We start from the raw sequence: 27094 nt of genomic DNA on the forward strand, positions 1-27094 counted from the left end.
AGGAAAGGGTACAAAGATGTTTCCTGCAGAATTGGTTGGAATAGCAACAAATTGAAACCAATAATGTTTCTCAACAAGGATCTCATTAAAAAAATTAAGGGACAGCCATACAATGGAATTATGCAATCATTTAAAAGAATAAGGTCAATTTTGTATGTTGAAGTAAAAACTAACAATAACAAAGATCTTAAATAATCTTTATTTAAGATACAGCATTAAATAAAAAAAGGGGAATACAATGTGTCGACATATTTTTCTGGAAGGATAGACAAAATATTATTAAGTTATTTTCCTAACAATATATACATAATCTAAAAAAATAATATTGAGTACCTGGAAAATGACAGACCATCTTCCCTTTCTTTATACTTTTTAAAAAAAATTTTATTGATTGATTTTAGTGAGAGAGGAAGGGAAAGAGAGAGAGAGAAACATCGATCTGTTCCTCTCTGTGCCCTGACTGGGGACTGAACTGGTAACCTCTGTGCTTCAAGATGATGCTCCAACCAACTGAGCCATCTGGCCAGGACTCTTTATACTTTTGACATTAAGAAAAAAATTTAAAACAAGGCTGTATGGCCTAATTGGTGGTGGTGCAGCGGAAAGAGTGCTGACCTGGACGCTGAAGTCCCGGGTTTGAAACCCCAAGGTTGCTGGCTTGAATGCAGGCTCATCCAGCTTGAGGGCAGGCTTGCCAGCTTGATGGGCAATCATGGGGTCAACATGATTCCAAGGTCACTGGCCTAAGTCTCCACACCTCCCATCAAGGCACATATGAGAAAATCAATGAACAACTAAAATAACTCAGTTATTAGTTGATGCTTCTCATCTCTCTCCTTTCCTCTTTCTTTTTCAAATATAAATATAAATAAACAGAACTAAAAAACAAGATTGCGTGTACATAAACTTGAAAGGTGTCTGATAGACTGTATTTTTCCAAAATGGCCAGAACAACATTGCCAATTCTACATGCCCTTCTAGAACCTTGTTACTCCCCATCAGGGGGTGCTTTATTTCCTTCCCCGGCACTTGGGTGGAACTCTGACAACCTCAACGATTAAATGCCATGGAGGTGACAGTGTGTGGCTTCCGGGGCTCTGCACAAACTGTCCATACAGCTTGTCTGGGTTGTGCTCTCTTGGGATGCCTGCCCTTGGAACTCGGCCACCATGCTGTGAGGAATCCCAGCTTAACCCACAGTCCAGTCGTTTTGAGTATACTGACCGGGCTGTGCAAACATCACTAATTCCACACCATTTCTGTGACCCCACAGAGACCCCCTATACCATCTGCTCCCTTCCTTCCCCCAAGCCATGGCAACCACGAATTTTTTTTTGTCTTTGCAGAATTGCCTATTCTAGAAATGTCATATAAACGGAACCATATAATATGTGGCCTCTTGTATCGGGCTTCTTCCACTTAGCATATTGTTTCACGGTGTATCAGTACTTCATTCCTTTTTATGGCTGAATAATATTCCACTGTATGGCTATATCACTTTATTTTTATCCATTCATCAGCTGATAGACATTTGGTTGCTTCCAATTTTTGGTGATTAGGGATAATACTGCTATGTACATTCATGCCCAAGTTTTTGCACAGACTTATGTTTTTAAATTTCTTATAGTTTAAGTACTTACAAATCACCTATTAATATTAAATGATACATAATAATTATAAGACACTAAATAATAATAATACATGATTAAGATATTTCTTATTCATTACAGCAGGTTCCCTAAGAGCAGCAAACCTGTTTCCTGCTGAGAATTCAAATGTAACACACAACACTTGGCAGACCTAAGTAATAAAATGGCGCTATCCTGGATTTCCTGCTAATTTGCACAAACCTTTCAGTCTGAATCACTACTCTATTGTCTCTATCTAAAAATATCTAGGACTATTATGCGGTCTTCAAAACTCTCCTCCTCATGTTCCAAAATGAAAACCTATCATTTTACTTTCGCACACAGGGAGGGACTTGTCTCTTCAGGAATGTGGAACTGGACTTAGAATTCTTGTGAATTTAGAACCTTGGGCTGTGTTGTGACTTACCTGTCTGGCTTTACCTAATAAAAGTTCAATAAAAAACAGGACGCATTTAAAAAATAAATTCTGGATTCTATAAGAACTCACTGATGTGGGAGTGAGGGCTCACATTTAGCGCCTCCACCAGTAGACCATCATGCAAATAAGAACTCCTGCCACCCCCAGGCACCGCTCCCCGTCAGAACGCCCACTCTTCTCCCAGCGCCTGCCACCGGCTTCGCCAGCAGGCGCCATCATGGATGCTTGAGTCTGCCCATGTGCTTCACGTACATTTAATTGGAAACGAGATACTCTGGGGCAGCTGCTGTAGAGGCCACTTGCAGAGAAGAAGCCACACTAATAAGAAAGTGTGGTTGTTTACCCCAAAGGAAAATTACAAGTTTGCTTGGTTTCAATCGTTGGCACCAAGTCTTGGGTTCCTCATCACAGAATAGCCTTCTTTCCACTTGGCTTTCTCTCAGCCAGTGTCCTGGCACACTATCAGAGGGGAAAATAATTAGAAAGAAGTGTCTCACAGGGAAGGGAAGCACTAGTAGCTTACCAGATGGGCATAATCATGGGTCTTCAAACAAATCCTTGACCAGACAGTAGCACTGTCTTCTTGCTGACGTAAGCTCTATGTGTCCACACCTTTTGAACATGTGTACACTGAGACAGTGGACTGCTTACTCAGTTTCCTTCCTCTTCAGGGGACCCCTTTGCTGGCTCTTTACATGAGCAGTGACCCAGCTGTAGTTAGCCCCAGAGAAATGTCCAAGAGCTGTCCCCCATCTTACCTGAGTTATTATGTTGCTGTGGGGTTGACAGTCCATCTTATTCTTAGTTCATTCATGATTCAAGTAATGCAGGTGTGGGGCGGGGAGGAGAAACAGCTTTACTTTTGTGACTCTTGCTAATTGTGAACATATCAAAGTACAGACATGTAGTTAAATAGCATTAAACATTGCCCCATTCTGAGGCAACAGATGTATCACTTTGCTGAACAATTTTAGTAGTCTTTGTTCGATGTGTAGAATTATTCATACAGTACTTCTTAAATACATTTGTGAGCATGGTGTTCACTTGTGCTCATCCAGAAGCTGACCCTGAAACAAGGACTGGAAAGGAAGCAGTTCAGTTGGGAGTAGTGTCAAACAGGAATGGGGAGTGCGGAAGCAAGGGAGGGTGAGGCAGCCAGTCAACAGTAGCCATCATCAGCTGGTAGTGTTGTGGGTGGAGCTTAATTCCACACAGAAATTCTGGGCAATGGTGTGGAACACCTGCCTCAGAGATAGACCACTTAAATAGCAAGGGAGCTGGAGTATTTATACCTCAGGTCCCACGGGCTCAGACTGCTCCCAGGGGGTGTTAGTTCTGAGCACTTCCAGTCTGAACAGCCTTGTTAGACTGCAAAGAAAGTCCCACAGGATAGACCAGAAGGTATTAGCTGGTGGAGGAAAGCCACACACACACACTCAAGGCTGGGATTGTTTGAAAGACGAACCAGGAACTATTCTAGATGCTGAGGACACAGCAGAAAACAAGGCAGAGGAAGAGTCTTGCCCTCATCGGACATCCCTTCAGTTGGGGGAACAGATAATAAACAGGGCAAGTAGGAGGCATATGGAGTGTGTTACAAGCGCTGTGGAGAAAATTAAGTACTGAGGAATTCTGAGGAGGAAGAAGGGGTTGGATGCAACTCGCTAAAGCGAGAGCAGGGCAGGCCCCACTGAGAAGGAGACACTCAAGGAGGGACCCAAGGCAAGGGAAGCGACACCCAGCACATGGTTATCTGTGTGAGGAACATTTCAGGCCAAAGCCCTAAGGCGGGACGATTGCTAGTATACATAAGGACCAGCAGGGCTGTGAAGCTGAGCATAGTAGGTGAGGGGCAGGGGCCGAGCCAGGCAGAGCAGAACCTTGCTGACACTGTGATGCCTCAGGCTCCCGTCTGGACACTGACAGGCCGTGGGAGAGCCAGAGCAGAGGACGGAGTCTGACTCAAGTGCTAACAGAACCACTGGCTGCTCCGCAGAGAATGAACTCCAGAGGGCAAGGGCAGAAGCAGGGGGATGGCGAGGAGGCCACGACACTCCAGGTGGTGGCTGTGGGAAAGAGAGAAGCGATAGATTCTAGAAATATTTTGAAAGTAGCACCAAGGTAATTTGTGGGCAGACTGGATGGGAGAGAAAGAAAGAAGACAATGGGTTTGGCCCAAGCACCTGGAAAAAAATCAAGCTGCCTTTTCCTGAATTAGAGAAGTTAGTGGGGTTAAGTCTCAGTAAAGGAGACCGAGAAAGAACTCCCAGAGTATGGTGTCCTGAAAGCCAAGTGCAGAAAGTATTTCTAGGGGGAGGAGTGGCCAACTTTAAAAGTATACATGTGTTACATCTATATAAATGTATATACAGCAATAGTCTCTACAGAGATATACATATATATACAGGTAGTTTGATAAATAGTAATATAAATAGATCTGTAACTTGACTTTCTTCCCACTAAGTCTATTGAGAAGAGCACTCCATGTCAATAGTAGTATTTGTTTGCTCCATTATTTTAATGGCTGCATAGTATTTCATTGTGCATATGCACCATCATTCAATTTTCCCTATAAACATTTCCCCCAATTATAGAATTCTAAATTATATAACAATGTACATCTTGTGCACTCATCCTTTCACACCTGTGTGATCTTTGTGGGATAAACCCTAGATGTGGGGTTGCCACATGCAAGGTATGTATGCCTTTTTCTTTTTTGTATTTTTCCAAAGTTAGAAGTGGGAGGCAGTCAGACAGACTCCCACATGCGCCTGACCAGGATCCACCTGGCATGCCCACCAGGGGGCGATGCTCTGCCCATCTGGGGCATTGCTCCGTTGCAGCAGGAGCCATTCTAGCACCTGACGCAGAGGCCACAGAGCTGTCCTCAGCACCCAGGCCAACTTTGCTCCAATGGAGCCTTGGCTGTGGGACGGGAAGAGAGATAGAGAGGAAGGGAAGAGGGGGAAGGGTAGAGAAGCAGATGGACACTTCTCCTGTGTGCCCTGATGGGAATTGAACCCAGGACTTCCACATACTGGGCTGATGCTCTACTGCTGAGCCAACTGGCCAGGGCCTGTATGCTCTTTTAATCTCTGATTCAAGACTCCTTCCTGGCAGTTCTTAAAACCTGAGATGATTCAATATGGAACAGCCAGGGACCTCAAGGATGAACCACTGGGACGGCAATCCAGGCAGATCCTGTTCTACAGGACAGGGAGGGCTCAGGACAGCCATCTGGGTTATCGCTGTTAGAAATAAGGCAGAGGAGGTTTGGGTCAAATCAGAAAAGTCCATGACAGGAAGCCATCTTTTGGTACTAGCCTTCTGCCTGACATATGGAGCTGCAGCTGACTTCTGAGTTTAAAAACATGCCATTTCTACATAGAATAGAAAAACTCTCCAGGCCCACAGGCTCTCCAGCAGAGCCAGTAAGAGCTTATTACGCCAAGAGCAAATGTAGCAGACAAAAGCAGCTGTGCCTTTTGTGAAATGACTGTAATTAACTCCAAATCTTTCCCCACTTTATTTTTGCAGGCTGGATTTGTCATCTTGCTGTTCAAACAAGCCCACTACATGCCTCAGATTTTTCCTTTACCTTGCCATTCTGAGCAGCAGCATGACTCCACCACCTGTCTGGGCACGTACTGAATCTTTAAATGGTGTCAGGATGTGCTGCACATTCAGTGATAACCTTGAAAATAACATCTACCACCACCAGATGATTGGCTGAAAACCTCCAGGAACTTCAGGGCAGTAATGGCAATGTAGTTAGTCACATCTATCCTCAATGCAGAGAAAAGCAGAGACACCTTTTGACTTGGAAAAAAAATGACAGAGCCATGCCTTGGATCCATTTATTGACTCTCTGGGCGGGTCTGTGAAAAGCATTCACCCCAGGCTTCATGATCCGCTGCTGCTGCTTGACCCCTGACAATTGCAGTTCAGCAAAACTCATTCAGGGAGAGCTAGTTCCCTACACCGGGTTCTTAACCATTGAAGCAGACCCATAAGAATGTTCCCAATAGTCTGAAGATTTAAAAAGTTTTAGATCTCTGTGGTCTGGCTGCATGGTCTTCAGTTCCCACCGGCCGTGGGCTTGCTTTACCACGTGATGGCCCTTTACTGTGATAGAGCCCCATCCACACGCACCAATTCAGCCACCAACACTGTCTCCTCCCCTTCTGTTTTGCAAAGGATGCCCAGTCCACTCAGGAGGTCAACAGAGAGGGTTTTCTTGTATGTCATGACGGAGATCAAAGTTATTTTATCCCAAGAATACAGCAGGTAGAAGGCAGCCTATAGAATGTATGCCAAATTCCATTCCTCAAATGGCCATACTTCAGAGTTGATTGTAAGATAACTGCCTCCCAACTTACAAGCTTCTGAACAATGTTCACACTCAGGCCTGGGAGTAAGCACCGCTTGGTGTTCCTCCTTGGCCAGCCACGGCGGGCTGCCAGCGCCTGCACTCAGAAGGCTATGTAGTACTGCTCCATCGTGCTGACGACGTCGCTCTGGTCCTCCAGCAGCTCCAGCACCTGCTGCAGCACGGGCTCACTCAGGCCTGGGCTGAGGCTCAGACGAGCGCAGGCCAAGATGTGCAGGAAGTGGCAGCCCTTCTCCATGTCTGCAGGTAAAAGGCAGTTGGCTAAGCTCAGACATTCCTGTCAGACCCTCCTCTCTCTTCTCTCCCTCAAAGTCAAAGCCCTTCTCCATATCTGCTGAATCAGAACCTGGATCTTAATAAGATCTCCGGATGATTCTTATGCACATAAGTCAGAGATGCACTGGCCTAGATTATCAGCAAAAACAAAACAAAAAACCTGTTCTCAGGCCCGTCAATGGACCCACTGCTCAGGGACTCAGGCCTTCAACTTGCAAGGATTCCCAATCAACAATTTTATATCCATAATCAAATGGATTTTTTTTGGTGTGTGTGTGTGTGGCAGAGACAGAGTCAGAGAGAGGGACAGATAGAAACAGAAATGAAGGGAGAGAGATGAGAAACATCAATTCTTCGTTGCGGTTCCTTAGTTGTTCACTGATTTCTCGTATGTGCCTTGACTGGGGAGGGGAGGCTACAGCAGACTCAGGGAACCCTTGCTCGAGCCAGAGACCTTGGGCTCAAGCTGGTGAGCCTTGCTCAAACCAGAAGAGCCCGCGCTCAAGCTGGCGACCTCGGGGTATCGAACCTGCGTCCTCCATGTCCCAATCCGGTGCTCTATCCACTGCACCACCTCCTGGTCAGGCATCAAATGGATTTTTACTGCTTGATAGTCTTTTTTCTCCAATGCCATTACATGTATAAGTGCGTGTATTCTGTGCAGAGTCCCTAGCTTCCCAGGTGGGTCCCACTTGAGACTGTGACAGCAGAGCCAGTTTATAACAGCCTCCATGTTCTCTCTTATCTCCTGGCTGATGGCATTGCTATGAGAAGAAGGAACTCTTAACTTTGGTCTGTTTCATTCTTCTTGGCATAGGCTTCCAAGAAGGTTTGTGACAGTTCTAGTCAACTTTTACCCTCCACCCAAAGCTAAGACCATTTGATGTACAGTGATAAAAGTTCAGGGTTAGTGACTTCTTTCCTAGTTGAAATCAATGACTTAGAGTAGTGGTATGGACCTGTGGTGGTGCAGTGGATAAAGTGTCGACTTGGAAATGCTGAGGTCGCCGGTTCGAAACCCTGGGCTTGCCTGGTCAAGGCACATATGGGAGTTGATGCTTCCTGCTCCTTCCCCTCTTCTCTCTCTGTCTCTCCTCTCTCTCTCTCCCTCTGTCTCTTCCTCTCCTCTCTAAAATGAATAAATAAATAAATTAATTAGAGTAGTGGTATGCACACTCAAGTTGTGACCATCAGAAGATCATGAAAAAAATTTAGTGGGTTGTGATTAGCATTCCTTTCTTACCAAACAGACTAAACTAGAAAATTACAGAATGTACTACATTATAGGTCGGATAGATCTTATTTTGTTAAACTATTTATTTTATTTTTTTCTTTTTGCGTGAGAGGAAGATAGTGAGACAGACTCCCACATGCGCCTCGAACAGGATCCACCCTGAAACCCGTCTTGGGCTGATGCTCAAGTATGAAGCTATTTTTTGTGCCTGAGGCTGCAGCACTCCTACCGAGCTATCCTTAGTGCCTGGGCCAATCGAACCAGTGGCTGCAGGAGAGACGGGAGAGAAGGGGGAGAGGGAGAGGAGGAAAAGCAGATGATTGCTTCTCTTGTGGGCCCTGACTGGGACTCAAAAACCCTGGACTTCCAGATACTGGGCTGATGTTCTACCCACTAAGCCACTGGCCAGGGCCCAAACTATTTCTAAGTATATAATTTATACCTATCTATCTATTTCTAAGTATGTAATTTATACCTATCTATTTGTTACACTATAATGATAGAATTTTTTGGGTCATGATGTAAAAATGCTGTAACTGCAAGTCAAAGTGAAACCACATTACTAAAAACAAACCCTCCCCAACTTTCCCTTTATGGCCCCATGGCAAGGCCAGGCTCAGCCTCTCACTCTCCACAGTCACTGAATGTCTTTGAATGACAAAATGTTTTGGGCTCCAGGAAGGTGCCCAAAGAGGTATTGTGCTGTTGGCTAAATCATGTTTTGGGAGTTGGAGTAGTACCTTTGTGGCTTTGGGCAAGTCATAGTATCTTCACGATTCAGTTTTCTCACCTGCAGAAAGGGAGGCTGGGGAGTGGGGGGCACCTGTGAGGTCTTTTCCAGCTCAAAGGCTCAGAGACTAACTATCCCAGGCAGCAGCCTGGGCTAACAAAGATTTGCTAAATTCTGACCTCTGGTGGCTCTGTCAACTCATTATTCCTCCCAGTTGGGATTACTGTTGGAAAACTTATCATCTTCACTTGTCTCCACATTTCCAGTTTCTTCAACATTCATTTGATAACGATTTCCTGAACACCTACTATGTGTGTAGTGTCAGAAAAAAGGGAGCAGCTGCCTGACCAGGTGGTTCTGCAGTGGATGGTGTTGACCTGGGACACTGAGGACCAGGTTGGAAACCCATGGTTGCTGGCTTAAGCCCAAAGGTCACTGGCTTGAGCAAAGGGTCACTGGCTCAGCTGGAGCCCTCCAGTCAAGGCACATATGAGAAACTATCAATGAACAACTAAAGTGCCACAACTATGAGTTGATGTTTCTCATCGCTCTTCTTTCCTGTCTCTTTCCTACTAAAACAACACAAAACAAAGAGAAGAGTGCAGGTGGAGAGCTGACTCTGGAGTCCAACAGATGCAAATCAAGTCCAGGTTCTATGGGACAAAGTGGTTCACATCTCAGTCAGTTTCCTTATTTGTAAAATGCGAACAAAATCACCTACTTCACTGGTAGTCGTGTGGATGAAAGGAGACCTGTGCTAGGTGCTTCTTACATGACCATGACTATCATCAAAGCCATAACCTAAGAAGATGCTCATAACCTAGTCCCTGCTCAAAAGAATCTTCAACTCTTCCCAAAGGCCTTAAACCATTTCTTCAGGAAGGCCATTTGGCTGTCTAAGATTGTCTGGTAAGGCTGTTCACTAAGTGTCCTTTTGGTTACACAGAGAGAACTAGTTAGTTCTTCTTCAAATGTTTGATAGAATTCACCAGTGAAGCCATCAGGTCCAGGGCTTTCCTTTCTTGGGAGATTTTAAATTACCAATTCAATCTCCTTACTAATTATAGATCTATTTAGATTTCCCATTTGTCCATGATTTAGTTTTGGTGGGTTTTGTTTCTAGGAATCTGTCCATTTCATCTGGCATACATTTGTTCACAGTATTCTCTTATAGTACTTTTTATTTTAGTATTGAAGAATCAGTACTAATGTCTTCATTTTCATTTCTGCTTTTAGTATTTGAGTCTTCTCTTTTTACTTCTTAGCCCACCTAGCTAAAGGTTTGGCAATTCTGATCTTTTCAGAGAACTGATTTTTGGTGTCAAAGATTTTTTCTATTGTTTTTCTATTCTGTTTCATTTATCTTTGCTCTAATCATTATTTCCATTCTTCTGCTCTTTGGATTTAACTTGTTCATCTTTGTCTAGTTCCTTAAATTGTAAAGTTAGGTTGTTGAGATCTTTCTTGTTTTTTAAAGCAGATAGCTATAAAGCTCTTCTTAGCACCTCTTTTGCTGTGTCCACAAGTTTTGATATGTTGTTTTCATTTTCAATCATCTCTAAATATTTTCTAATTTACCTTGTGACTTTTCTCTGATCTATTGGCTGTTTAAAAGTGTTATTTAGCCTGACCTATGGTGGCACAGTGGATAAAGTGTTGACCTGGCAATGCTGAGGTCGCCGGTTTGAAACCCTGGGCTTGCCTGGTCAAGGCACATATGGGAGTTGATGCTTCCAGCTCCTCCCCCCTTCTCTCTGTTTGTCTCTCCTCTCTCTCTCTCCCTCTGTCTCTCCCTCTCCTCTCTAAAAAATGAATAAATTTTAAAAAGAAAGTGTTATTTAATTTCCACCAATTTGTGTGAATTTTCCAGTTTTACTCCTGTTACTGACTTCTAACTTCATCCCGTTATGGTCAGAGAAGATACTTTGTATGATATCCATCTTTTAAAATCTATTGAGACTTAATTAGTGGCCTAACATATTGTCTATCCTGGATAATGTCCCATGTACCCTTGAGAAGAATGTGCATTCTGTTACTGGGTAGTGTGTTGTATACGTCTGGTAGGCCTAGTTGATTTATTGTGAAAATTTCTCTATTTCCTTCCTTATCTTCTGTCTGGTAGTTCTATACATTTTAGAAAGTGGGGTACTGAAAGTTTCCAACTATTGTAGAACTGTCTATTTTCCCCTTCAAGTCTGTTAGTTTTTGCTTCATATATTTTGATGGTTTGTTGTTAGGTAAATAAATGTTTATAATTCCTATATCTTCTTGGGGTATCGACTCATTAATGTACAATGTTTTGTGACTTAAAATCTATTTTATTTGATATTAATATAGCCACCCCTACTCTCTTTTGGTTACTATTGACATTGGACATTCTTTTCCATCCTTTCACTTTCAATCTATTAGTGCTTGGATCTAAAGGGAGTCTCTTATAGATAGCATATAGTTGCAGCATGTTTTTAACCTTTCTGCCAATTTCTGTCTTTTGATTGGAGGTTTAATCTGTCTGCATTTAAAATAATTACTGATGAGAAAGGACTTACTTCTAAATGTTTTTTATTTTTTATTTTATTTATTCATTTTTAGAGAGGAGAGAGAAAGGGAGAGAGAGAGAGACAGAGAGGGAGAGAGAGAGAGAAGGTGGAGAGGAGCTGGAAGCATCAACTCCCATATGTGCCTTGACCAGGCAAGCCCAGGGTTTCGAACCGGCGACCTCAGCATTTCCAGGTCGACGCTTTATCCACTGCGCCACCACAGGTCAGGCCAGGACTTACTTCTGTCATTTTGCTATTTGTTTTCTATATGTCTTATATCCTTTTGTCCCTCATTTCCTGCATTATTGTCTTTTGTGTTTAGTTGGTTTTTTGTAATGAAACATTTAAGTTCCTTCTCATTTCCCTTTGCATATATTTTCTATCTACTGGGGATTATATTTAACACCCTCAAGTTCTAACACCCTAATTTGAATTTATTTCAGCTTAACTTCAATAACATATCAAAATTGTTCCTTTGTAGCTCTGTCCCTACCCCTTTCAGTTGATGCCACAAAACTACGTCTTTATACATGGTGAGCCTAAGACATAAACTAGTAATTCTTTTAAATGTATTAATCTCTTAAATTATGCTTAAGAAAATAAATTGTGTAGTTAAATTACAATAACAAGTTTTTAGACTAATATTTGTGTTAATCTCTAAAATTAGGTATAAAACAAAAAGTGGAATTACAAACCATTGTTATAATACTAGCTTTTATAATCGTCCAAGTATCGACCTTTATTGAGAACTTTATTTCTTCATAAGGCTCTGTGTTACTGTCCAGTGTCTTTTCATCTCACCCTGCTGGGCTTCCTGGAGTATTTCCTGCAGAGCAGGTCTAGTGGTAACAAACTCCCTTAGCTTTTGTTTACTGTAGAATGTCTTGATTTCTCCTTTACTTTTTTCCATTGATTTGAGAGAGAGATAGGGGAAGTGAGAGTTCCTCATGAGAAATCTTCTGCCAGTCTTATTGATGATCCCTTGTATGTGACAAGTTGCTCTATCTTCCTGTTTTCAAGATTCTCTCTTTGTCTTTCAAAGGTTTGATGATTATATATCTTGATATATATATATTTTTGACAGAGACAGAGAAAGGGTCAGACAGAGACAGACAGGAAGGGAGAGAAATGAGAAGCATCAATTCTTCGTTGTGGCTCCTTAGTCTCCTTAGTTGTTCACTGATTGCTTTCTCATATGTACCTTGACCAGGGGGCTACAGCAGAGTGAGTAACCCCTTGCTCAGGCCAGCACCCTTGGGTTCAAGCCAGTGATTGTGGGGTCATGACCATGATCCCAAGCTCAAGCCAGCGACTCCATGCTCAAGCCAGCGACCTCAGGGTTTCAAATCTAGATCTTCCGCGTGCCAGTCTGACGCTCTCTCCACTGCACCACCACTTGGTCAGACACTGTTTTCTTTTTGAGTTCATCTTGGAGTTCACTGAAATTCTTGGATATTTATATTCACGATTTTCATCAAACTAGAAAAATTTTCAGCCATTATTTCTTCAAATATTCTCTCTGCCCCTTTTTCTCATTGCTTTCTGGGATTCACACAATGCATATGCTGGTCCACTTCATAGTGTCCCATTGGACCATTAAGTTCTGTTCACTTTTCTTCACTGCAAGTTTGCTGATTCTTTCTTCTGCCTGTCTAAATCTGACTTTAAATCACTCTAGTAAATTCTTCAAGTTAGTTCTTGTACTTTTAGCTCCAATTTTTATTTTTAATTTTTTTCTAGGTTTTCTCTCTTTATATTTCCATTTTGTTCATTCATCATTTTCTTGACTTTCTCCAGATCTGCCTTTACTTCTCTGAGCATCTTTAAGACAGTTACTTTAAAGTGTTTGTCTAGCATATACCATTAGGTATTTTCAGGGACACTTTATATTATTATTATGTTATATTAATTTATATATTTATTTTATATTATTATGTTAATGTATATATATTTTCCATTTGAATGGGCCATACTTTGCTGTTTCTTTCTATGTCTTATAATTTTTAATTAAAAACATTTGAATCTAATAATGTGGTAACTTTAGAGATCAGATTCTCCCCCATCCCCAGGGCTTGCTGTTTTATGTTATTATTTTTTTATTGTTGCAGGCTATCTCTGTGCCAAAGATCAGCTTGAGATAAATTTATGGTCTTTTCAGATGTTTTTCTGAGCCTGCACCTTTCCCTGGGTATGTGTGATCACTTTCTAATTTCTCCCATCCATGCAGTAGCTTTGTATGCATTAGTACTTTAAATTCCCTGGAAGTCACTTCAGCTGTGTATGGGGGGGGGGGCTGCAACACTGGGAGGAGGTGCAACAACAATGGCTACCTGCCTCTGTGCCAGCACCTCTGAAATCAGAAGCAGCAATCAGCGATCAGAACACAGATCCCTGATATTTTGAGGACAGGTTCCTTTTTGCCCATTTGAGCTCCCACAATCTCTGTGCAAGCTATTCCAGGCACAAGTGCACATGGCTGGGGTGAGGGATAGGTAGCTGTTACTAAGAGTTGAAAATTGACTGAAATTAACACCAATTTACTGTCTCTTGGAAGTTACAAACCTTCAGTGAACTTCAGAGTTTCAAAATAGTTACATCAGACAGATGCAACTGTTGCCAAAGTGGGGAGACAGTTTCCTGGTGCTTCCTACTCTGCCATCTTCATAATAGTTTTATAAAACACCAATTTACTTAATCCTCATAACAATCAATCATGTAGGCAATATTATCCACATGTACATGTAAAGAAACAGAGGCACAGACTTATCCAAGGTCAACAGCAGCAAAGTGGCAGAGCTAGGATTCAAACCTAGGCAAGGTGGCCCCAGGCAAGCTGGGGCACATCTGTAGATAAGCCCGGTACTGGTGCTTTAGGGACCTAAAACAAGCCTTAGGTTTACAGCCCTTTTGTTATTGTAGCTTTAACCTTTGCTTAAATACTTATACATGACTAAAGATTTTAAAGTATGCCACTAATCACCTTGACAAGGAAAAACTGAATGCTCTATTCTGTATGAAAGGTTAGAAATGAACAAAAGGTCCAGGAATAATGGTTAGATAAAAGGTCAAATATCTATTTATATGTACAATGGAATGTGTGCAGCTATTAAAAAGGTTGGGATACTTTTATATGTACTATTGCTGATGACCTCTAGAAACCAATGTTAGATTTAAAATACAAGGTATAGAATACTGTTACATGCTAATCTTAACTTGTGCTTTTAAAAATAAACTATATAAATATGTTTGTAAGTGTATATAACAGCTATAGAAAGATATGCAGGAAACTAGTAACAATTACTGCCTTTGGAAAGGGGAACACAGAGCTTGGGTCTCATGCTGGGAGGGTGTTGGTCAAATAAGTTTGTAAATATGATACATATGTTTGCTCACTTATAGTTTGCATTGGGTGTGGTGGACAGGCTGTAAGCAGGCAGGGTCATTATAGCTTAAGGCTTAGTTTTAAGACTAAGCTTTTCCCCACACCCTTGACTGTTGCATGATAGGGGTGATGCACTCTTATGAGGAATCCCATTTATGCGTTAGATAAGTGGCTTTGTATCAGAGACTTTCTTATTTGTAGATTGGCTTAATGGTTTGGGTTTCTACAATATAAAATGGGGCAGACTGGGGCTTGCTCTCTTGGTTCCTGAGATTAGATTAGAGAGGAGAGCAGAGAAAGGCCATGTGGAGGAGAGGAGAAGCAGCTAAAACGGCAGAGTGCTGAAGGAGAAGCCAGTTTGAGCAGAGAGAAGGAGATGGGAAACAGAGGTGAATAAGGCTGGTGAGCTAGAAACCTTGATTCTAGGAAACTCGGATAAGTCAGTAGCTTTGTGAGCAATGAATGAGTGGGTTTTGGGGCCTAGTGTGTGTTTTTACTTGCCTGCTGGGTGCAAGCTAGGATTAAAACTAATGGCCCACCAGTTCTTGGCTCTGTTGTTTCATTACCGTCTGTCCGAATCAAATGCAAACCTGTACGGGCCAGGCAGCTGTGATGGTGGTCGTGGCTACTGGCTTTACAGAGGGTGTCGAACGTTTCTGCATGTAGTTTTACACTGTTTGACTATTCATCATGTGCATACATTATTATTCAGAATAATTTTTCTAATGTCATAGATGTTTCCTGTGAAAAGGAAAGGTCACAGTAGACTCCCAGACAGTCCCTACAAGGTATTTTTCTTGGTTTTGTCAGTTACTCAAGCCCCAGAATTCAGCTCCTGGGAATTTACTAGTTCCAGGGAATTGGTTTATGGCTGTTAGAGGTTCCCACCTACAGCCTGAGTGAGAGACTGTCCGCTGTGCCACACACACTCACCAATGCAGGAGCTGGCCTGGGAATTAGAAGTGGATATAAAACCCGCCACTTTACAGACCCTCATGTCACTGAGGCTGCTTGGTTCTCCTCAGAAATGAAGTGTGAGTTCCTTTCATTTACTTTACCAAGCCCCAGGATTATTTCAATTCATCCTGTCCCTAATGCAGATCAAAATAAGAATTTGACAGGTGGCCCGGGACTGGGAAGAGTACAGGAGTGTCACATGGGGAGCAGCCTCTTGTCTCTCTGGTTGAAAAACCCACATTTCACAGCTCTTAAAAGCTCCTTAAATTGTGGGTAGAGCCTGACCTGTGGTGGCGCAGTGGATAAAGCGTAGACCTGGAAATGCTGAGGTCGCCGGTTTGAAACCCTGGGCTTGCCTGGTCAAAGCACATATGGGAGTTGATGCTTCCAGCTCCTCCCCCCTGTCTCTTTCTCTTCTCTCTCTCTCTGTCTGCCTGTCTCTCTCTCTCCCTCTCTCTCTCCTCTCTAAAAATGAATAAATTAAAAAAAATAAAAATAATAAAAAAAAAATTGTGGGTAGACAGGTATTTAACCCAACTACAGGATACTTGTTCTTACTGTTCTTTATGCAGTGAACTAAAGCCAGAAACCTTGTATTCAAATACCCGGTTGCTTTATTTTAAGATCTGTCATCATGGCACTCTGGGCTCTCACCTCATCAGTTCTTAAAGGCTAAATAGGGCAGCATATCAAACATCCGGGCTAGAAACCTGGTCCAGCTCTACCCAGTGACTCAGCCTGGAATTGGTCCAGGCCCCAGGGATATATGGGCCAAAAGGACTGGAGGTGGACTTCTCCGGAGAGAAAGAAAGCAAGAGGAGACTTGTGGTCATTAACAAGGCTCTTCACTTTTTTTCTAGTGTCATTTGTTAACATACGCTAACATTTGTTATTAGGTAGTGTGCAAAAGACAGACTTTAAAACGTCACCTTTGCGCCTAGCCTGTGGTGGCGCAGTGGGTAAAGCGCTGACCTGGAATGCTGAGGTAGCCAGTTCAAAACCCCAGGCTTGCCTGGTCAAGGCACATATAGGAGTTGATGCTTTCTGCTTCTCCCCTCTCTCTCTGTCTCTCTGTGTGTTTCCTGTCTCTAAAATGAATAAAATCTAAAAAAAAAATTTTTTTTTTTAAAATAAAATGGCACCTTTAGGACTGATCATTTTTTTGAAAAAGAAAAAGACTGATCAGTTTACACAGGATTTAAAGACAGGACTTAATGTCTGTGTTAGACCAGCTACAGTTTGAGTTTCTAACCACTAGGGGCTGATCTAGCTCCACTAAAACCAATTATTTTCTAAACCATTTCTTTTGCAAATTACTTGGTTTCACGATGACTGAATTACACCAGCTGTAATGTCTAGAACCATTCCTGTCAACACTGAGGGCCTGAGGTCAGAAGAGAAGGAAATTTCAGGTTTTGGTTTAAAGACAAGGGGCAAGAGTAGAACAAGGAACACCACAAACCAGAGAGAACGTGAGAGCCAGTAGGACATCAAAGAGCCTGAGCCCAGGGGCTGGGCTCAGTCCATCAGGATCCCCTGAGGAGCTCACCTGTCGTGCCCCCTGAACTCCATGAAGCAGCATCCCCACAAGTGGGATCTGAGCACCGAATGTTCAAAAAACCTTCAAGGTTGAATTTTATGTGGAGCCAACGTCCAGATGAGCCTAACACTCACTTTGGAGAGGAGGGAACTGAGGCTCTGAGGGGCAGGTGTCCCCACCAGTCATACTCTGAGTCACTACTGGGGAGAGCCCCGGCTCCGCCTCTGTTGCCAACGGCAGGACACACGCCCACACCACTTACGATTTGGTTTCTGGCAGTCTTCTTGAATGATGCGGTGGATCTGTCTGTGCAGTGCTTTGTCCTCTCTGGTTACCTAAATAGGAAAAGAAGTTCGGAGAGAAAGCGTCCTTAAGGAACACGGAGGTTGTGTCACTCTGACTCCTAAATTATTTAAGATAGTTTCTAAAGATTTCATAACAATCATTATTCCTACACCAATAATGTGGTTTTTAATACTTGGCCTATTGTCAAACCAGTTCTGTCCCTCAGCAGCTCACTGCTCTGTACTGACTCAGAGGTACGTTCTTCAGGGGGCAGTTCACTGGGGCCATGATATGAAGAGTAACTGGAATATATATTTTTTAATGTTCATTTTATTGATTTCAGAGAGAGAGAAAGGGAAAGAGAGAAAGACAGGAACATCAATCTGTTCCTGCATATACCCTGAGCAGGGATTGATCGAATCAGTAACTTCTGTGCTTTGGGATGAGGTATCAGGCCAGGGCAAGAGACTGTAATACTTTTAAGGAAAAACTTTCATCTTAAATATTCGTAACACATTCATAAAATTTCTATTTGTTATATATATAATTTTATTTATTTTTGTATTTTTCTGAAGTGAGAAGTGGAGGGTGGGGGGAGGGGGAAGAGGCAGACAGACAGACTCCTGCATGCGCCCGACCAGGATCCACCCAGCATGCCCACCAGGGGGCGATGCTCAGCCCCTCTGGGGCATTGCTCCACTGCAATTGGAGCCATTCTAACTCCTCAGACGGAGGCCATGGAGCTGTCCTCAGAGCCCAAGCCAACTTTGCTCCAATGGAGCCCTGGCTGTGGGAGGGGAAGAGAGATAGAGAGGAGAGGGGGAGGGGTGGAGAAGCAGATGGGCACTTCTCCTGTGTGCCCTGGCCGGGAATTGAACCCAGGACTTCCACACACCAGGCCAATGCTCTACTGCTAAGCCAACTGGCCAGGGCCTTATTTGTTTGTTTGTTTGTTTGTTTGTTTACAAAGACAGAGATAGACTCAGAGAGAGATAGATAGGAACAGACAGACAGAAATGGAGAGAGATGAGAAGCATCAATCATCAGATTTTCATTGTGACACCTTAGTTGTTCATTGATTGCTTTCTCATATGTGTCTTTACCATGGGTCTTCAGCAGACCGAGTAACCCCTTGCTTGAGTCAGCGACCTTGGGTCCAAGCTGGTGAGCTTTGCTCAAACCAGATGAGCCCACGCTCAAGCTGGTGACCTCGGGGTCTCAAACCTGGGTCCTCTGCATCCCAGTCCGACACTCTATCCACTGCACCACTGCCTGGTCAGGCTCTTATTTGTTGTATTTTTGAAGGAGATACATGTGACCAATGTCTGATCTTGACCCCAGGACTCTTTCCTCTGGGCTCTGACACCTGGTCACATTTGATCAGTTTTATTCCTTCTCCTAACCTTGTGAAAAAAACAAAAGAAATAAAACTGTAAGGAAAAGCTAGCAAGAGACTAAATCTAGCCTATTCCTTGAGACCCTTTCTGTCTTCAAAGGCAAACCTAAATAGTTCCTTTCTCAACCAGCTTAGGTAAGAGCACAGCAGCAACCAACTGGGGCTCCCTTCATGTTCAGTAGTAAATCTAACAAAACAAACAAAAAAATAGAAATGGAAAAAGAGGAAGGAAGGAAGGAAAAGAGGAAGAAAGTACAAAAAAAGCATGCAAACAAACACATACAAGGTGAGGTAGGTTGAGTTGTTTGTATGAAAAATAATACAATAATTAACAAATAACACAAGAATAAACGCCATGTTTCACATACTCACAACTGTAAACCTGCTTCTGCCCTACCCCATATATCACGAGTGCTCGTTTAATAGGACTTGAGAGTAACTGGATTTAAGAATGGGCACTGATAGCGCCCTCCTTTTCACAAGGTTATTGTAAAGAGTAATAAGGTAATGGGGCCAAAGGCAGGGGAATGCTGGAAAGGGCTATACAAACAGAAGTACCTACATCCTGCGATCACTCCGTCACCCAGCCAACCAGGCCAGACCCTCCAGGAAACGGATACCTACAAGGCCAGGCAGCTAAGCTGTAAGGGGAAGAGTGAAGTCAGGGAAGTAGAATGGTTTTACTGAGGAAAAGACAGCAATTATTGCTTGATTACCCCATTCCAGCTCATACTGATTCACTGGAGGAAGTGCCCTACCCCTGCCACGCCTCAGCCGTGGGCTGCGGGCGGGCTGTGGGCCTGCTGCTTCTCAGGAAGAGCTGCTTTCTACAGATTCAGTTGGCCAACCCCGAGCCTGCCAGGGGCAATGTGACTGGGAGTGGGTGGGTGCTGGTGTGTGTGGGGGGTGAGCTTAATGTGAGCTGCCTATCATAAGCTTCTCCAATCCCACAAGAGGCAACCAACTCCCACTAAGTCTTCCCATCCTGGGAGGGAGTGGACTGCACTCACCCTTACACAGGCTGGAATACCCTTTTCAAAAACTATTCAAAAATTATTTAAAAGGTCTCTTAATTTTCACCCTGGCCCGATTACTCGGTTGGTTTGAGCATAGTCCTGAACCACAGAGGTTTTCGGTACAATCCCTGGTCAGGGTACAGACAGGAACAGATCGATGTTTCTGTTTCCCCCCCCCTTTCTTTCTCTAAAATCAAAATAATAAAATAATAATAAAATCTCTTAATTTTAAAAAATGCTCTAAAATGGGGACTCACTAGAGTAAGTCAATATCAAGAAAATGTTCTGCCTGACCAGGCGGTGGCGCAATGGATAGAGCGTCGGACTGGGACGCGGAAGACCCAGGTTCGAGACCCCGAGGTTGCCAGCTTAAGCGCGGGCTCATCTGGTTTGAGCAAAGCTCACCAGCTTGGACCCAAGGTCGCTGGCTCGAGCAAGGAATTACTCAGTCTGCTGAAGGCCCACGGTCGAGGCACATATGAGAAAGCAATCAATGCTTTCTCTAAGGTGTCGCAACAAAAAACTGATGATTGATGCTTCTCATCTCTCTTTGTTCCTGTCTGTCCCTATCTACCCCTCTCTCTGACTCTCTGTAAAAAAAAAGAAAATGTTCTATTAAGGGAAACATTCCCTCAGGAATCATGCCTGTAAACAGTGAGACTTCTGGGATGCTTCCAAGTTGTGATCCGTCTCCAGGACAATTACTTGTAGCTGAAGTCACATCTACGCTACTGGTACCAATGGTCATGAGGAGCCCAATCCAGACTGGTTCCTCCAATGTTAACATCCCTGGAGGTAGGCAAGGAGCAGTGAACTACTCCGAAGGTACAAGACAAGCAGGCACTTATACCCCCAGTGAGAGTGACGACTGGGACAAGACGCTGGGCAACCAATCAGACTGTGTTGATTAAAAGCTTACAGGTACATGCCTTTGTTCTAGCAATTCCTCTTTTAAGAGTCAACCTTATAGAAATACTTAACATAAGTTCAAAGAAATAGTTGTGCAAAAATACCCATAGCAACACAATTTGTGAGAGCAAAAGATGGGAATACCATACATGTGCAGCAGAGAGAAGGGGTTAAAACATTTATGGCAAGTTCCCATAAAATGGAATATCATACAAATGTCAAAAAGAATGAGGTGAATTTGTAAGTATTTACATGGAAAGATGGTATAATGTGCGATTTTGGTGTCAAAAAAAGCTCCTAAGCATTATTTAGAGCAATGGTTTTTAATTGTCCCAAGGGACACTTGGCAATGTCTGGGGACATTTTTTTTGTCACAACCAGGGTGCTGCTACTGTATCTAGTGGGTGAAGGCCAGGGACGCTGCTAAACATCCTACAATGCAAAGCACGGCCCCCATGACAAAGAATTATCCAGCTCAAACAGTGGTGAGCTGAGAAATCCTGACTTAGAAAATGATCACATTTTCTTGGAAAATAGAAAAAGCCAAAGGAATATTTATTTATATGTGTGTATTTGTAAATGCATAAATGCCTAGAACAGAGGTCGGGAAACTTTTTGGCTGAGAGAGCCATGAACACCACATATTTTAAAATGTAATTCCGTGAGAGCCATACAGCGACCCGTGTACGTTACACATTATCCCATAAAAATTTGGTGTTGTCCCGGAGGACAGCTGTGATTGGCTCCAGCCACCCACAACCATGAACATGAGCGGTAGGAAATGAATGGATTGTAATACATGAGAATGTTTTATATTTTTTCATTGTGCCACCACAGGTCAGATGAGAATGTTTTATATTTTTAACATTATTTTTTTTTATTTGTCTGTGAGCCAGATGCAGCCATCAAAAGAGCCACATCTGGCTCGCGAGCCATAGGTTTCCGATCCCTGGCCTAGAAGGATATACTGTTAAAAGTGGTACCTTGGGGGTACTTATTTTATATATCTCTTTAATGACTGATTCTTAAAAACAATAAATAGAGGCCTGACTTGTGGTGGCGCAGTAGGTAAAGCATTGACCTCGAGCAGTGAGGTCACCAGTTCCAAACCCTAGTCTTGCCTGGTCAAGGCACATATAGGAGTTGATGCTTCCTGCTCCTACCCCCTTCTCTCTCTCTCTCTAAAAAGGAATAACTAGAGGCCCTGACCGGTTGGCTCAGTGGTAGAGCGTCGGCCTGGCGTGCGGGAGTCCCGGGTTCGATTCCCAGCCAGGGCATACAGGAGAAGCGCCCATCTGCTTCTCCACCCCTCCCCCTCTCCTCCCTCTCTGTCTCTCTCTTCCCCTCCCGCAGCCGAGGCTCCATTGGAGCGGGGATGGCCCGGGCGCTGGGGATGGCTCCTTGGCCTCTGCCCCAGGCGCTAGAGTGGCTCTGGTCGCAACAGAGCGACGCCCCGGAGGGGCAGAGCATCGCCCCCTGGTGGGCGTGCCGGGTGGATCCCGGTCGGGTGCATGCGGGAGTCTGTCTGACTGTCTCTCCCCGTTTCCAGCTTCAGAAAATTACAAAAAAAAAAAAAAAAAAAGGAATAACTAGAAAAAATCTAAAAAGAAGAAAATAGGTATTCTTAAACAAATATATTTGTAATTAAAGCTAAGAAGGAAAAACATTAAGTTGCAAGTCTCTTACATAGAAGAGGTTATCAAAACCACCATCTTTCTGGTAAATGAATCCTTTTTCCTTCAGGAGCTTAAGAGCATTCTTAAATATACTGTGAATTGCCTTGGAAGTGGTGTCATTCTGAAAATCAGCCTGTGGGAAGAAAAAAAGGAAAAGAAAAAAAAACAAGTGAGTCCCATCTTACAGCACCTGAGAGCAACTCCCTAGACCAACTGGTTTATGAGTTCATCCAACAAGCTTTTTATCTGCTGAGTCAGAAAGATCCAGGACGCACCAGCCCAGCAGGGTGGTATTTAGGAGGACTGGGAATTTGCTTTGGCAGGATCATGCCTGATAACTGTCCCATACTTTGGACTTCTCAAAAGGACAAGCTTTATTATTATTTTTTAAACAGAACTATAAAACACTGTGTACATATTAGCCCCCTCCCATTTTTTGTTAATTAAAATCATGGCTATATACAATCTCTTCCTAAGGACTTCAAAGAATTTTTACACACATTGAAGTAAGTTAGGGATTCCAGCATGTAGAAAGTATTAAATAGTCTCCTGAATTTAAATGAAGAACAATGGCCCTGGCCGGATAGCTCAGGTGGTTAGAGCACCGTCCCAAAGCGCAGAGACTGCCAGTTTGATCCCCGGTCAGGGCTCATACAGGAACCACTGTTCCTGTCTCTCTCCTGCTCTCTCCCTTCCTTTCTCTAAAGTCAATAAAATAAAATAAAATTTTTTTAAAGGAGAACAATGACAGCAAATAGGTCTGCAGAGACCTGTCAAAGGTGAGTATGTGGGCTAAAGGTTGACAGGGGTCCTAGAGTAAAGCCAGACCACCCTATGGAAGGAACTCAGCTGCTGTCGGGGGGCTGCCTCCTCAATCTCAGTATTTCTTCCCTTCTCTAAGAGACAGGTTTGCCTAGAGAGGTCACCAGCTCATCCCACTTCTCATTCCCAAGGAAGCTCAGTTTTCCGCTATGTCCACGGTCAACTAGACTGTGTGGTTCTTGAGTCGAAGCCTTTGCACTTCATCCCGGCCACCTTCTTCCTGGCACATGGAGGGTGATCAATAAAACATTCATGTAATCAAAGAACTATTATAGAGGCTGTATGCTTCTGATTACTTCATTAGGGATTTATCAGTTCTTTACTAAAACAAAGAAAGTGAACAACAACTGTCCTTCAAGGTACAGATCCATTTTTAATGTGACACAACTTTGTCAAGACATTAAAAAGATCAGAGCACCAAAGTAACACGGCAAAGCGTCCAAAAAAGGGTTTGAAGGCAAACTCCCACCTGCAGTGAAAGGCACTTATGAAGGCTGTCTGGGGCAGCACCAAAGCTGCTGAAAAAGAGACCGTGTTTGAGATCTGCCCACCACATGTCCTCAAAGAGACAGGGAGAAGAAAGAAATCCCCCAATTGCCTCAAGTGTTGACAATTCTATCCCTGAAGAAACCTTCTCTTTCTAGAAGAGGCCACCCAAACAGGCTTTGTTTCAATTTGCTAGATCCTGAAAATGTTTCACAAATGTGCTCTCCTGGGCTAAGAGGCAAGTCTGAGACTCTGAAATTATAGTCTGAATTAACAGAAAAGGCTGGGGAACCTGGTCATTAAAACATCAGGGCCTAAAAGCTGACAAACATTCTAGGTTATGACAGCACCCACTCTCTGAAGGGAGAATAAGGCTCAGAAATATTTGACGACTCCCCCAGGCAGAAAAGTTTTCTGGGTGTGTTTAGAATAAGCACCTCACCTAACAATCCTCAACCACACATCTTCTTTATTCAGGACCTTCAAACAAAGTTGTTTCAATTTCATACAGGAGTACTACTACTTAGGGGAAACACAATCCAATATAGGCTCTTCCACAAAACTTTATAACCACTTACTCTTCATATTCCTAAAGAGATTAGCCTTCTTTGTCAAATATAAAGATCCTAAGGGTCGAGTTTATTACACCTTTATCGAGATAGAACTAAATTGGAAACTAACCAGAAATGTTGTTACAGAATGATCCATGTCATTGGAAAAGACTCTTGGTTATCCCCTGACCATACATAAAGCCTGGTCCTCCTCCCGGATCCCAGGAAGATCAAGCAGCAGAGGGGGTGCTAGGCTTGCGAGCTTAAAGGCAGTTTTAGCTGTGAACAAGGCAGACCCAACAGAAAAGGCTCTCTGTAAACATCAACAACATGTGAAGCTTCCTTTCCAAAAACATTTCCTCAGCTGACCTCCGGATAGTATCTCTCTGCTGGTTAGAAAGACAGTCTCAAGGGTAAAACCTCTAATCATCTCTTCTAGCCAGTAGCTCTTCCTGCTCTGGGATTTGTGTCTTTCTTGTCTTTTTCTAAAGAGCAATGACACACTCATCCGATTTAGGAAACCGAAATTGCTCAGAGGAAATAACTGACTGGCTGGAGGAGCTGAGCCTTAGCAGGTCAGGAACTGGGTGGATCTCTGAAATATATATAGTCTTCATTCCCAAACAAACTCAACATTTATCCAGCTGTCAAAGAAACAATGCTTTCACAAGGCCTGCTTATCAGGTTTCTGGATTTGCTAAGGGCCAGGATGAAAAAAAAGAAAGGGGAAAACATTCATAGCCCTCTCCTTCTGCTTATAGCACTATCACAATGATTTCTTGTGAAGCTTTCATCTGTATGACAACACAAAGTACAGAAAGAGCTAGGGTTTCACCACCATTGTAAAGCATCCTTGGTCTCCCAGGCGCAATTAAGCAGGATTCAATTGAATGACACTGACCTCCCCAAGCAGAGCCATGTGAGGGAATAATTCATAATTGATGGAAAAACAGTTTCCAAAGACAAAACAAATAAAGTGCCATATTCATTTCTTTTTAAACATCCAGCACTGGGGAGACACACGTTTCTGCTCTAAGCATTTTCAAAAAGGTAACACGGCAGAAGTTCTCCATGGTTTTGAATGAAGAACGCTTTGAGTCCTCAGAGACCTCAAGTCTCTCTACTTACATCAGAGCCATCCCTGAAGATCTGGTTCACGGGAAGAATGTGGTCTTTGCTAAGTTTCAAAGTTTCCCTCCAGACATGCCAAGAGTGGTCAGAAGTCCCAGGAGGCTAACTTGGCATTGAGCCCCCTCTAAGTGATTAAATGGAGGAAGGTCAATCTTGCTGTCAGGGGACAGCTGGAGTGCTACAACTGTTTAGAAGCGACGATGGCACAGGACAAAGCGGCCAGTCATGACCCTCTCCACCTTGGTGTTTCCTGAAACAATATCCCTCATCTCTCTGTATGAAATCATGGGTCACTGGACACAGCCTGGTGCCAGGAAGAGATAATTAGAATCATGAATGAAACTGAGAAGCAGTGGTCGTGCCTAGGAAGTTGGATGGGGACCTGGTATCTGTTCTAACAGAATCATGAAGAACAACTTATGTTACCTAACGAGGGCAGCCCTGTTGGTAATAGCAAAAGACTAGAAGACATCTGAACAGTCCAAGAATGAAAAGGCTAATTATTTAAATTATAGTACATGTAACAAAACATTATTGGATAGTGGCAAATCTATGTATGCTAAGAAATGATCTAGGCCCTGGCCGGTTGGCTCAGTGGTAGAGCGTCGACCGGGCGTGCAGGAGTCCTGAGTTCGATTCCCGGCCAAGGCACACAGGAGAAGCACCCATCTGCTTCTCCACCCCTCTCCCTCTCCTTCCTCTCTGTCTCTCTCTTCCCCTCCCGCAGCCGAGGCTCCATTGGAGCAAAGATGTCCTGGGAGCTGAGGATGGCTCTGTGGCCTCTGTCTCAGGTGCTAGAATGGCTCTGGTTGCAGCAGAGCAATGCCCCAGATGGGCAGAGCATCGCCCCCTGGTGGGCATGCCGGGTGGATCCTGGTCAGGCGCATGCGGGAGTCTGTCTGCCTCCCTGTTTCCAACTTCAGAAAAATACAAAAAAAAAAAAAAAAGAAATGATCCATAAGACATACTGTTCAATGAAAACCTAGGGATGGACTAGTGTTTAGCTAGCTTAAACGATACCATCTGCGTAAAAAAGGGGGATACAACTACTTCTAGTTTCTATATGCTCAGACATGTCCAGAAGGATACTTCTGACACTAGTAACAGTGCTTGTCTCTGGAGAAAGGCGGTGGAAGGAAGGATGGTAAGGAAACTTACTTTTAACTAGATATTTTCAGGGACTATTTGAATTTTTAAAAACCGTTCATTCTTCAACTAACTAATAATTAACAAAAATCTACTTTATGACAAACTTGTTCTAGGCCCTGGTTCTAAAGAACAGAGAATAAGACAGACAAGATCTCTGCTCTGCACCAGCTTGAGTGTGAGATCACAGACAGGACCCCATGGTCGCTGGCTTGAGCCCAAAGGTCACTGGTTTAAAGCCCAAGGTCGCTGGCTTGAACCCAAGGTCACTGGTGTGAGCAAGGAGTCGCTCACTCTGCTGGAGCCCCCCCAGTCAAGGCACAAATAAGAAAGCAAACAATGAACAACTGAGGAGCCGCAACAAAGAATTGATGCTTCTCACCTCTCTCCCTTCCTGTCTGTCCCGCTTTCTGATTCTTTCTCTGTCTTTGTCAAAAAAAAAAAAAAAATCTCTCTGCTGTGAGAGAACTTAAATTCTGGTGGAGGAACAGGCTGGCAAACAAATAAATACCAGTGACATAATGAGATACGAAAACAGGGTGATAACAGAGTGAGGAAGTGGC

At 43.3% G+C, this 27094-nt stretch overlaps 1 protein-coding gene across 5 annotated transcripts in view; it reads right to left on the reverse strand.

Moving 5' to 3' along the window:
• Window positions 1–5010: 5010 nt before the first annotated feature.
• The window catches only part of STN1 (STN1 subunit of CST complex), a 65059-nt gene continuing 42975 nt past the window's right edge, over window positions 5011–27094 (reverse strand). For 2 of the 5 annotated variants that reach the window (XM_066240347.1, XM_066240346.1), the window contains exons 9-11: window positions 22406–22528; window positions 17376–17448; window positions 5011–6697 (exon numbers count right to left, since the gene is read on the reverse strand). In XM_066240347.1, coding sequence (XP_066096444.1) covers window positions 6540–6697; window positions 17376–17448; window positions 22406–22528 — 354 coding nt within the window. In that variant the 3' untranslated portion in view covers window positions 5011–6539. The remainder of the gene's footprint in view (window positions 6698–17375; window positions 17449–22405; window positions 22529–27094) is intronic. The other 3 variants (XM_066240345.1, XM_066240350.1, XM_066240348.1) reach the window with 2 other exon arrangements.

This window comes from Saccopteryx bilineata, chromosome 7 (genome assembly GCF_036850765.1).
Source record: "Saccopteryx bilineata isolate mSacBil1 chromosome 7, mSacBil1_pri_phased_curated, whole genome shotgun sequence".
Taxonomy (NCBI): Eukaryota; Metazoa; Chordata; class Mammalia; order Chiroptera; family Emballonuridae; genus Saccopteryx; species Saccopteryx bilineata.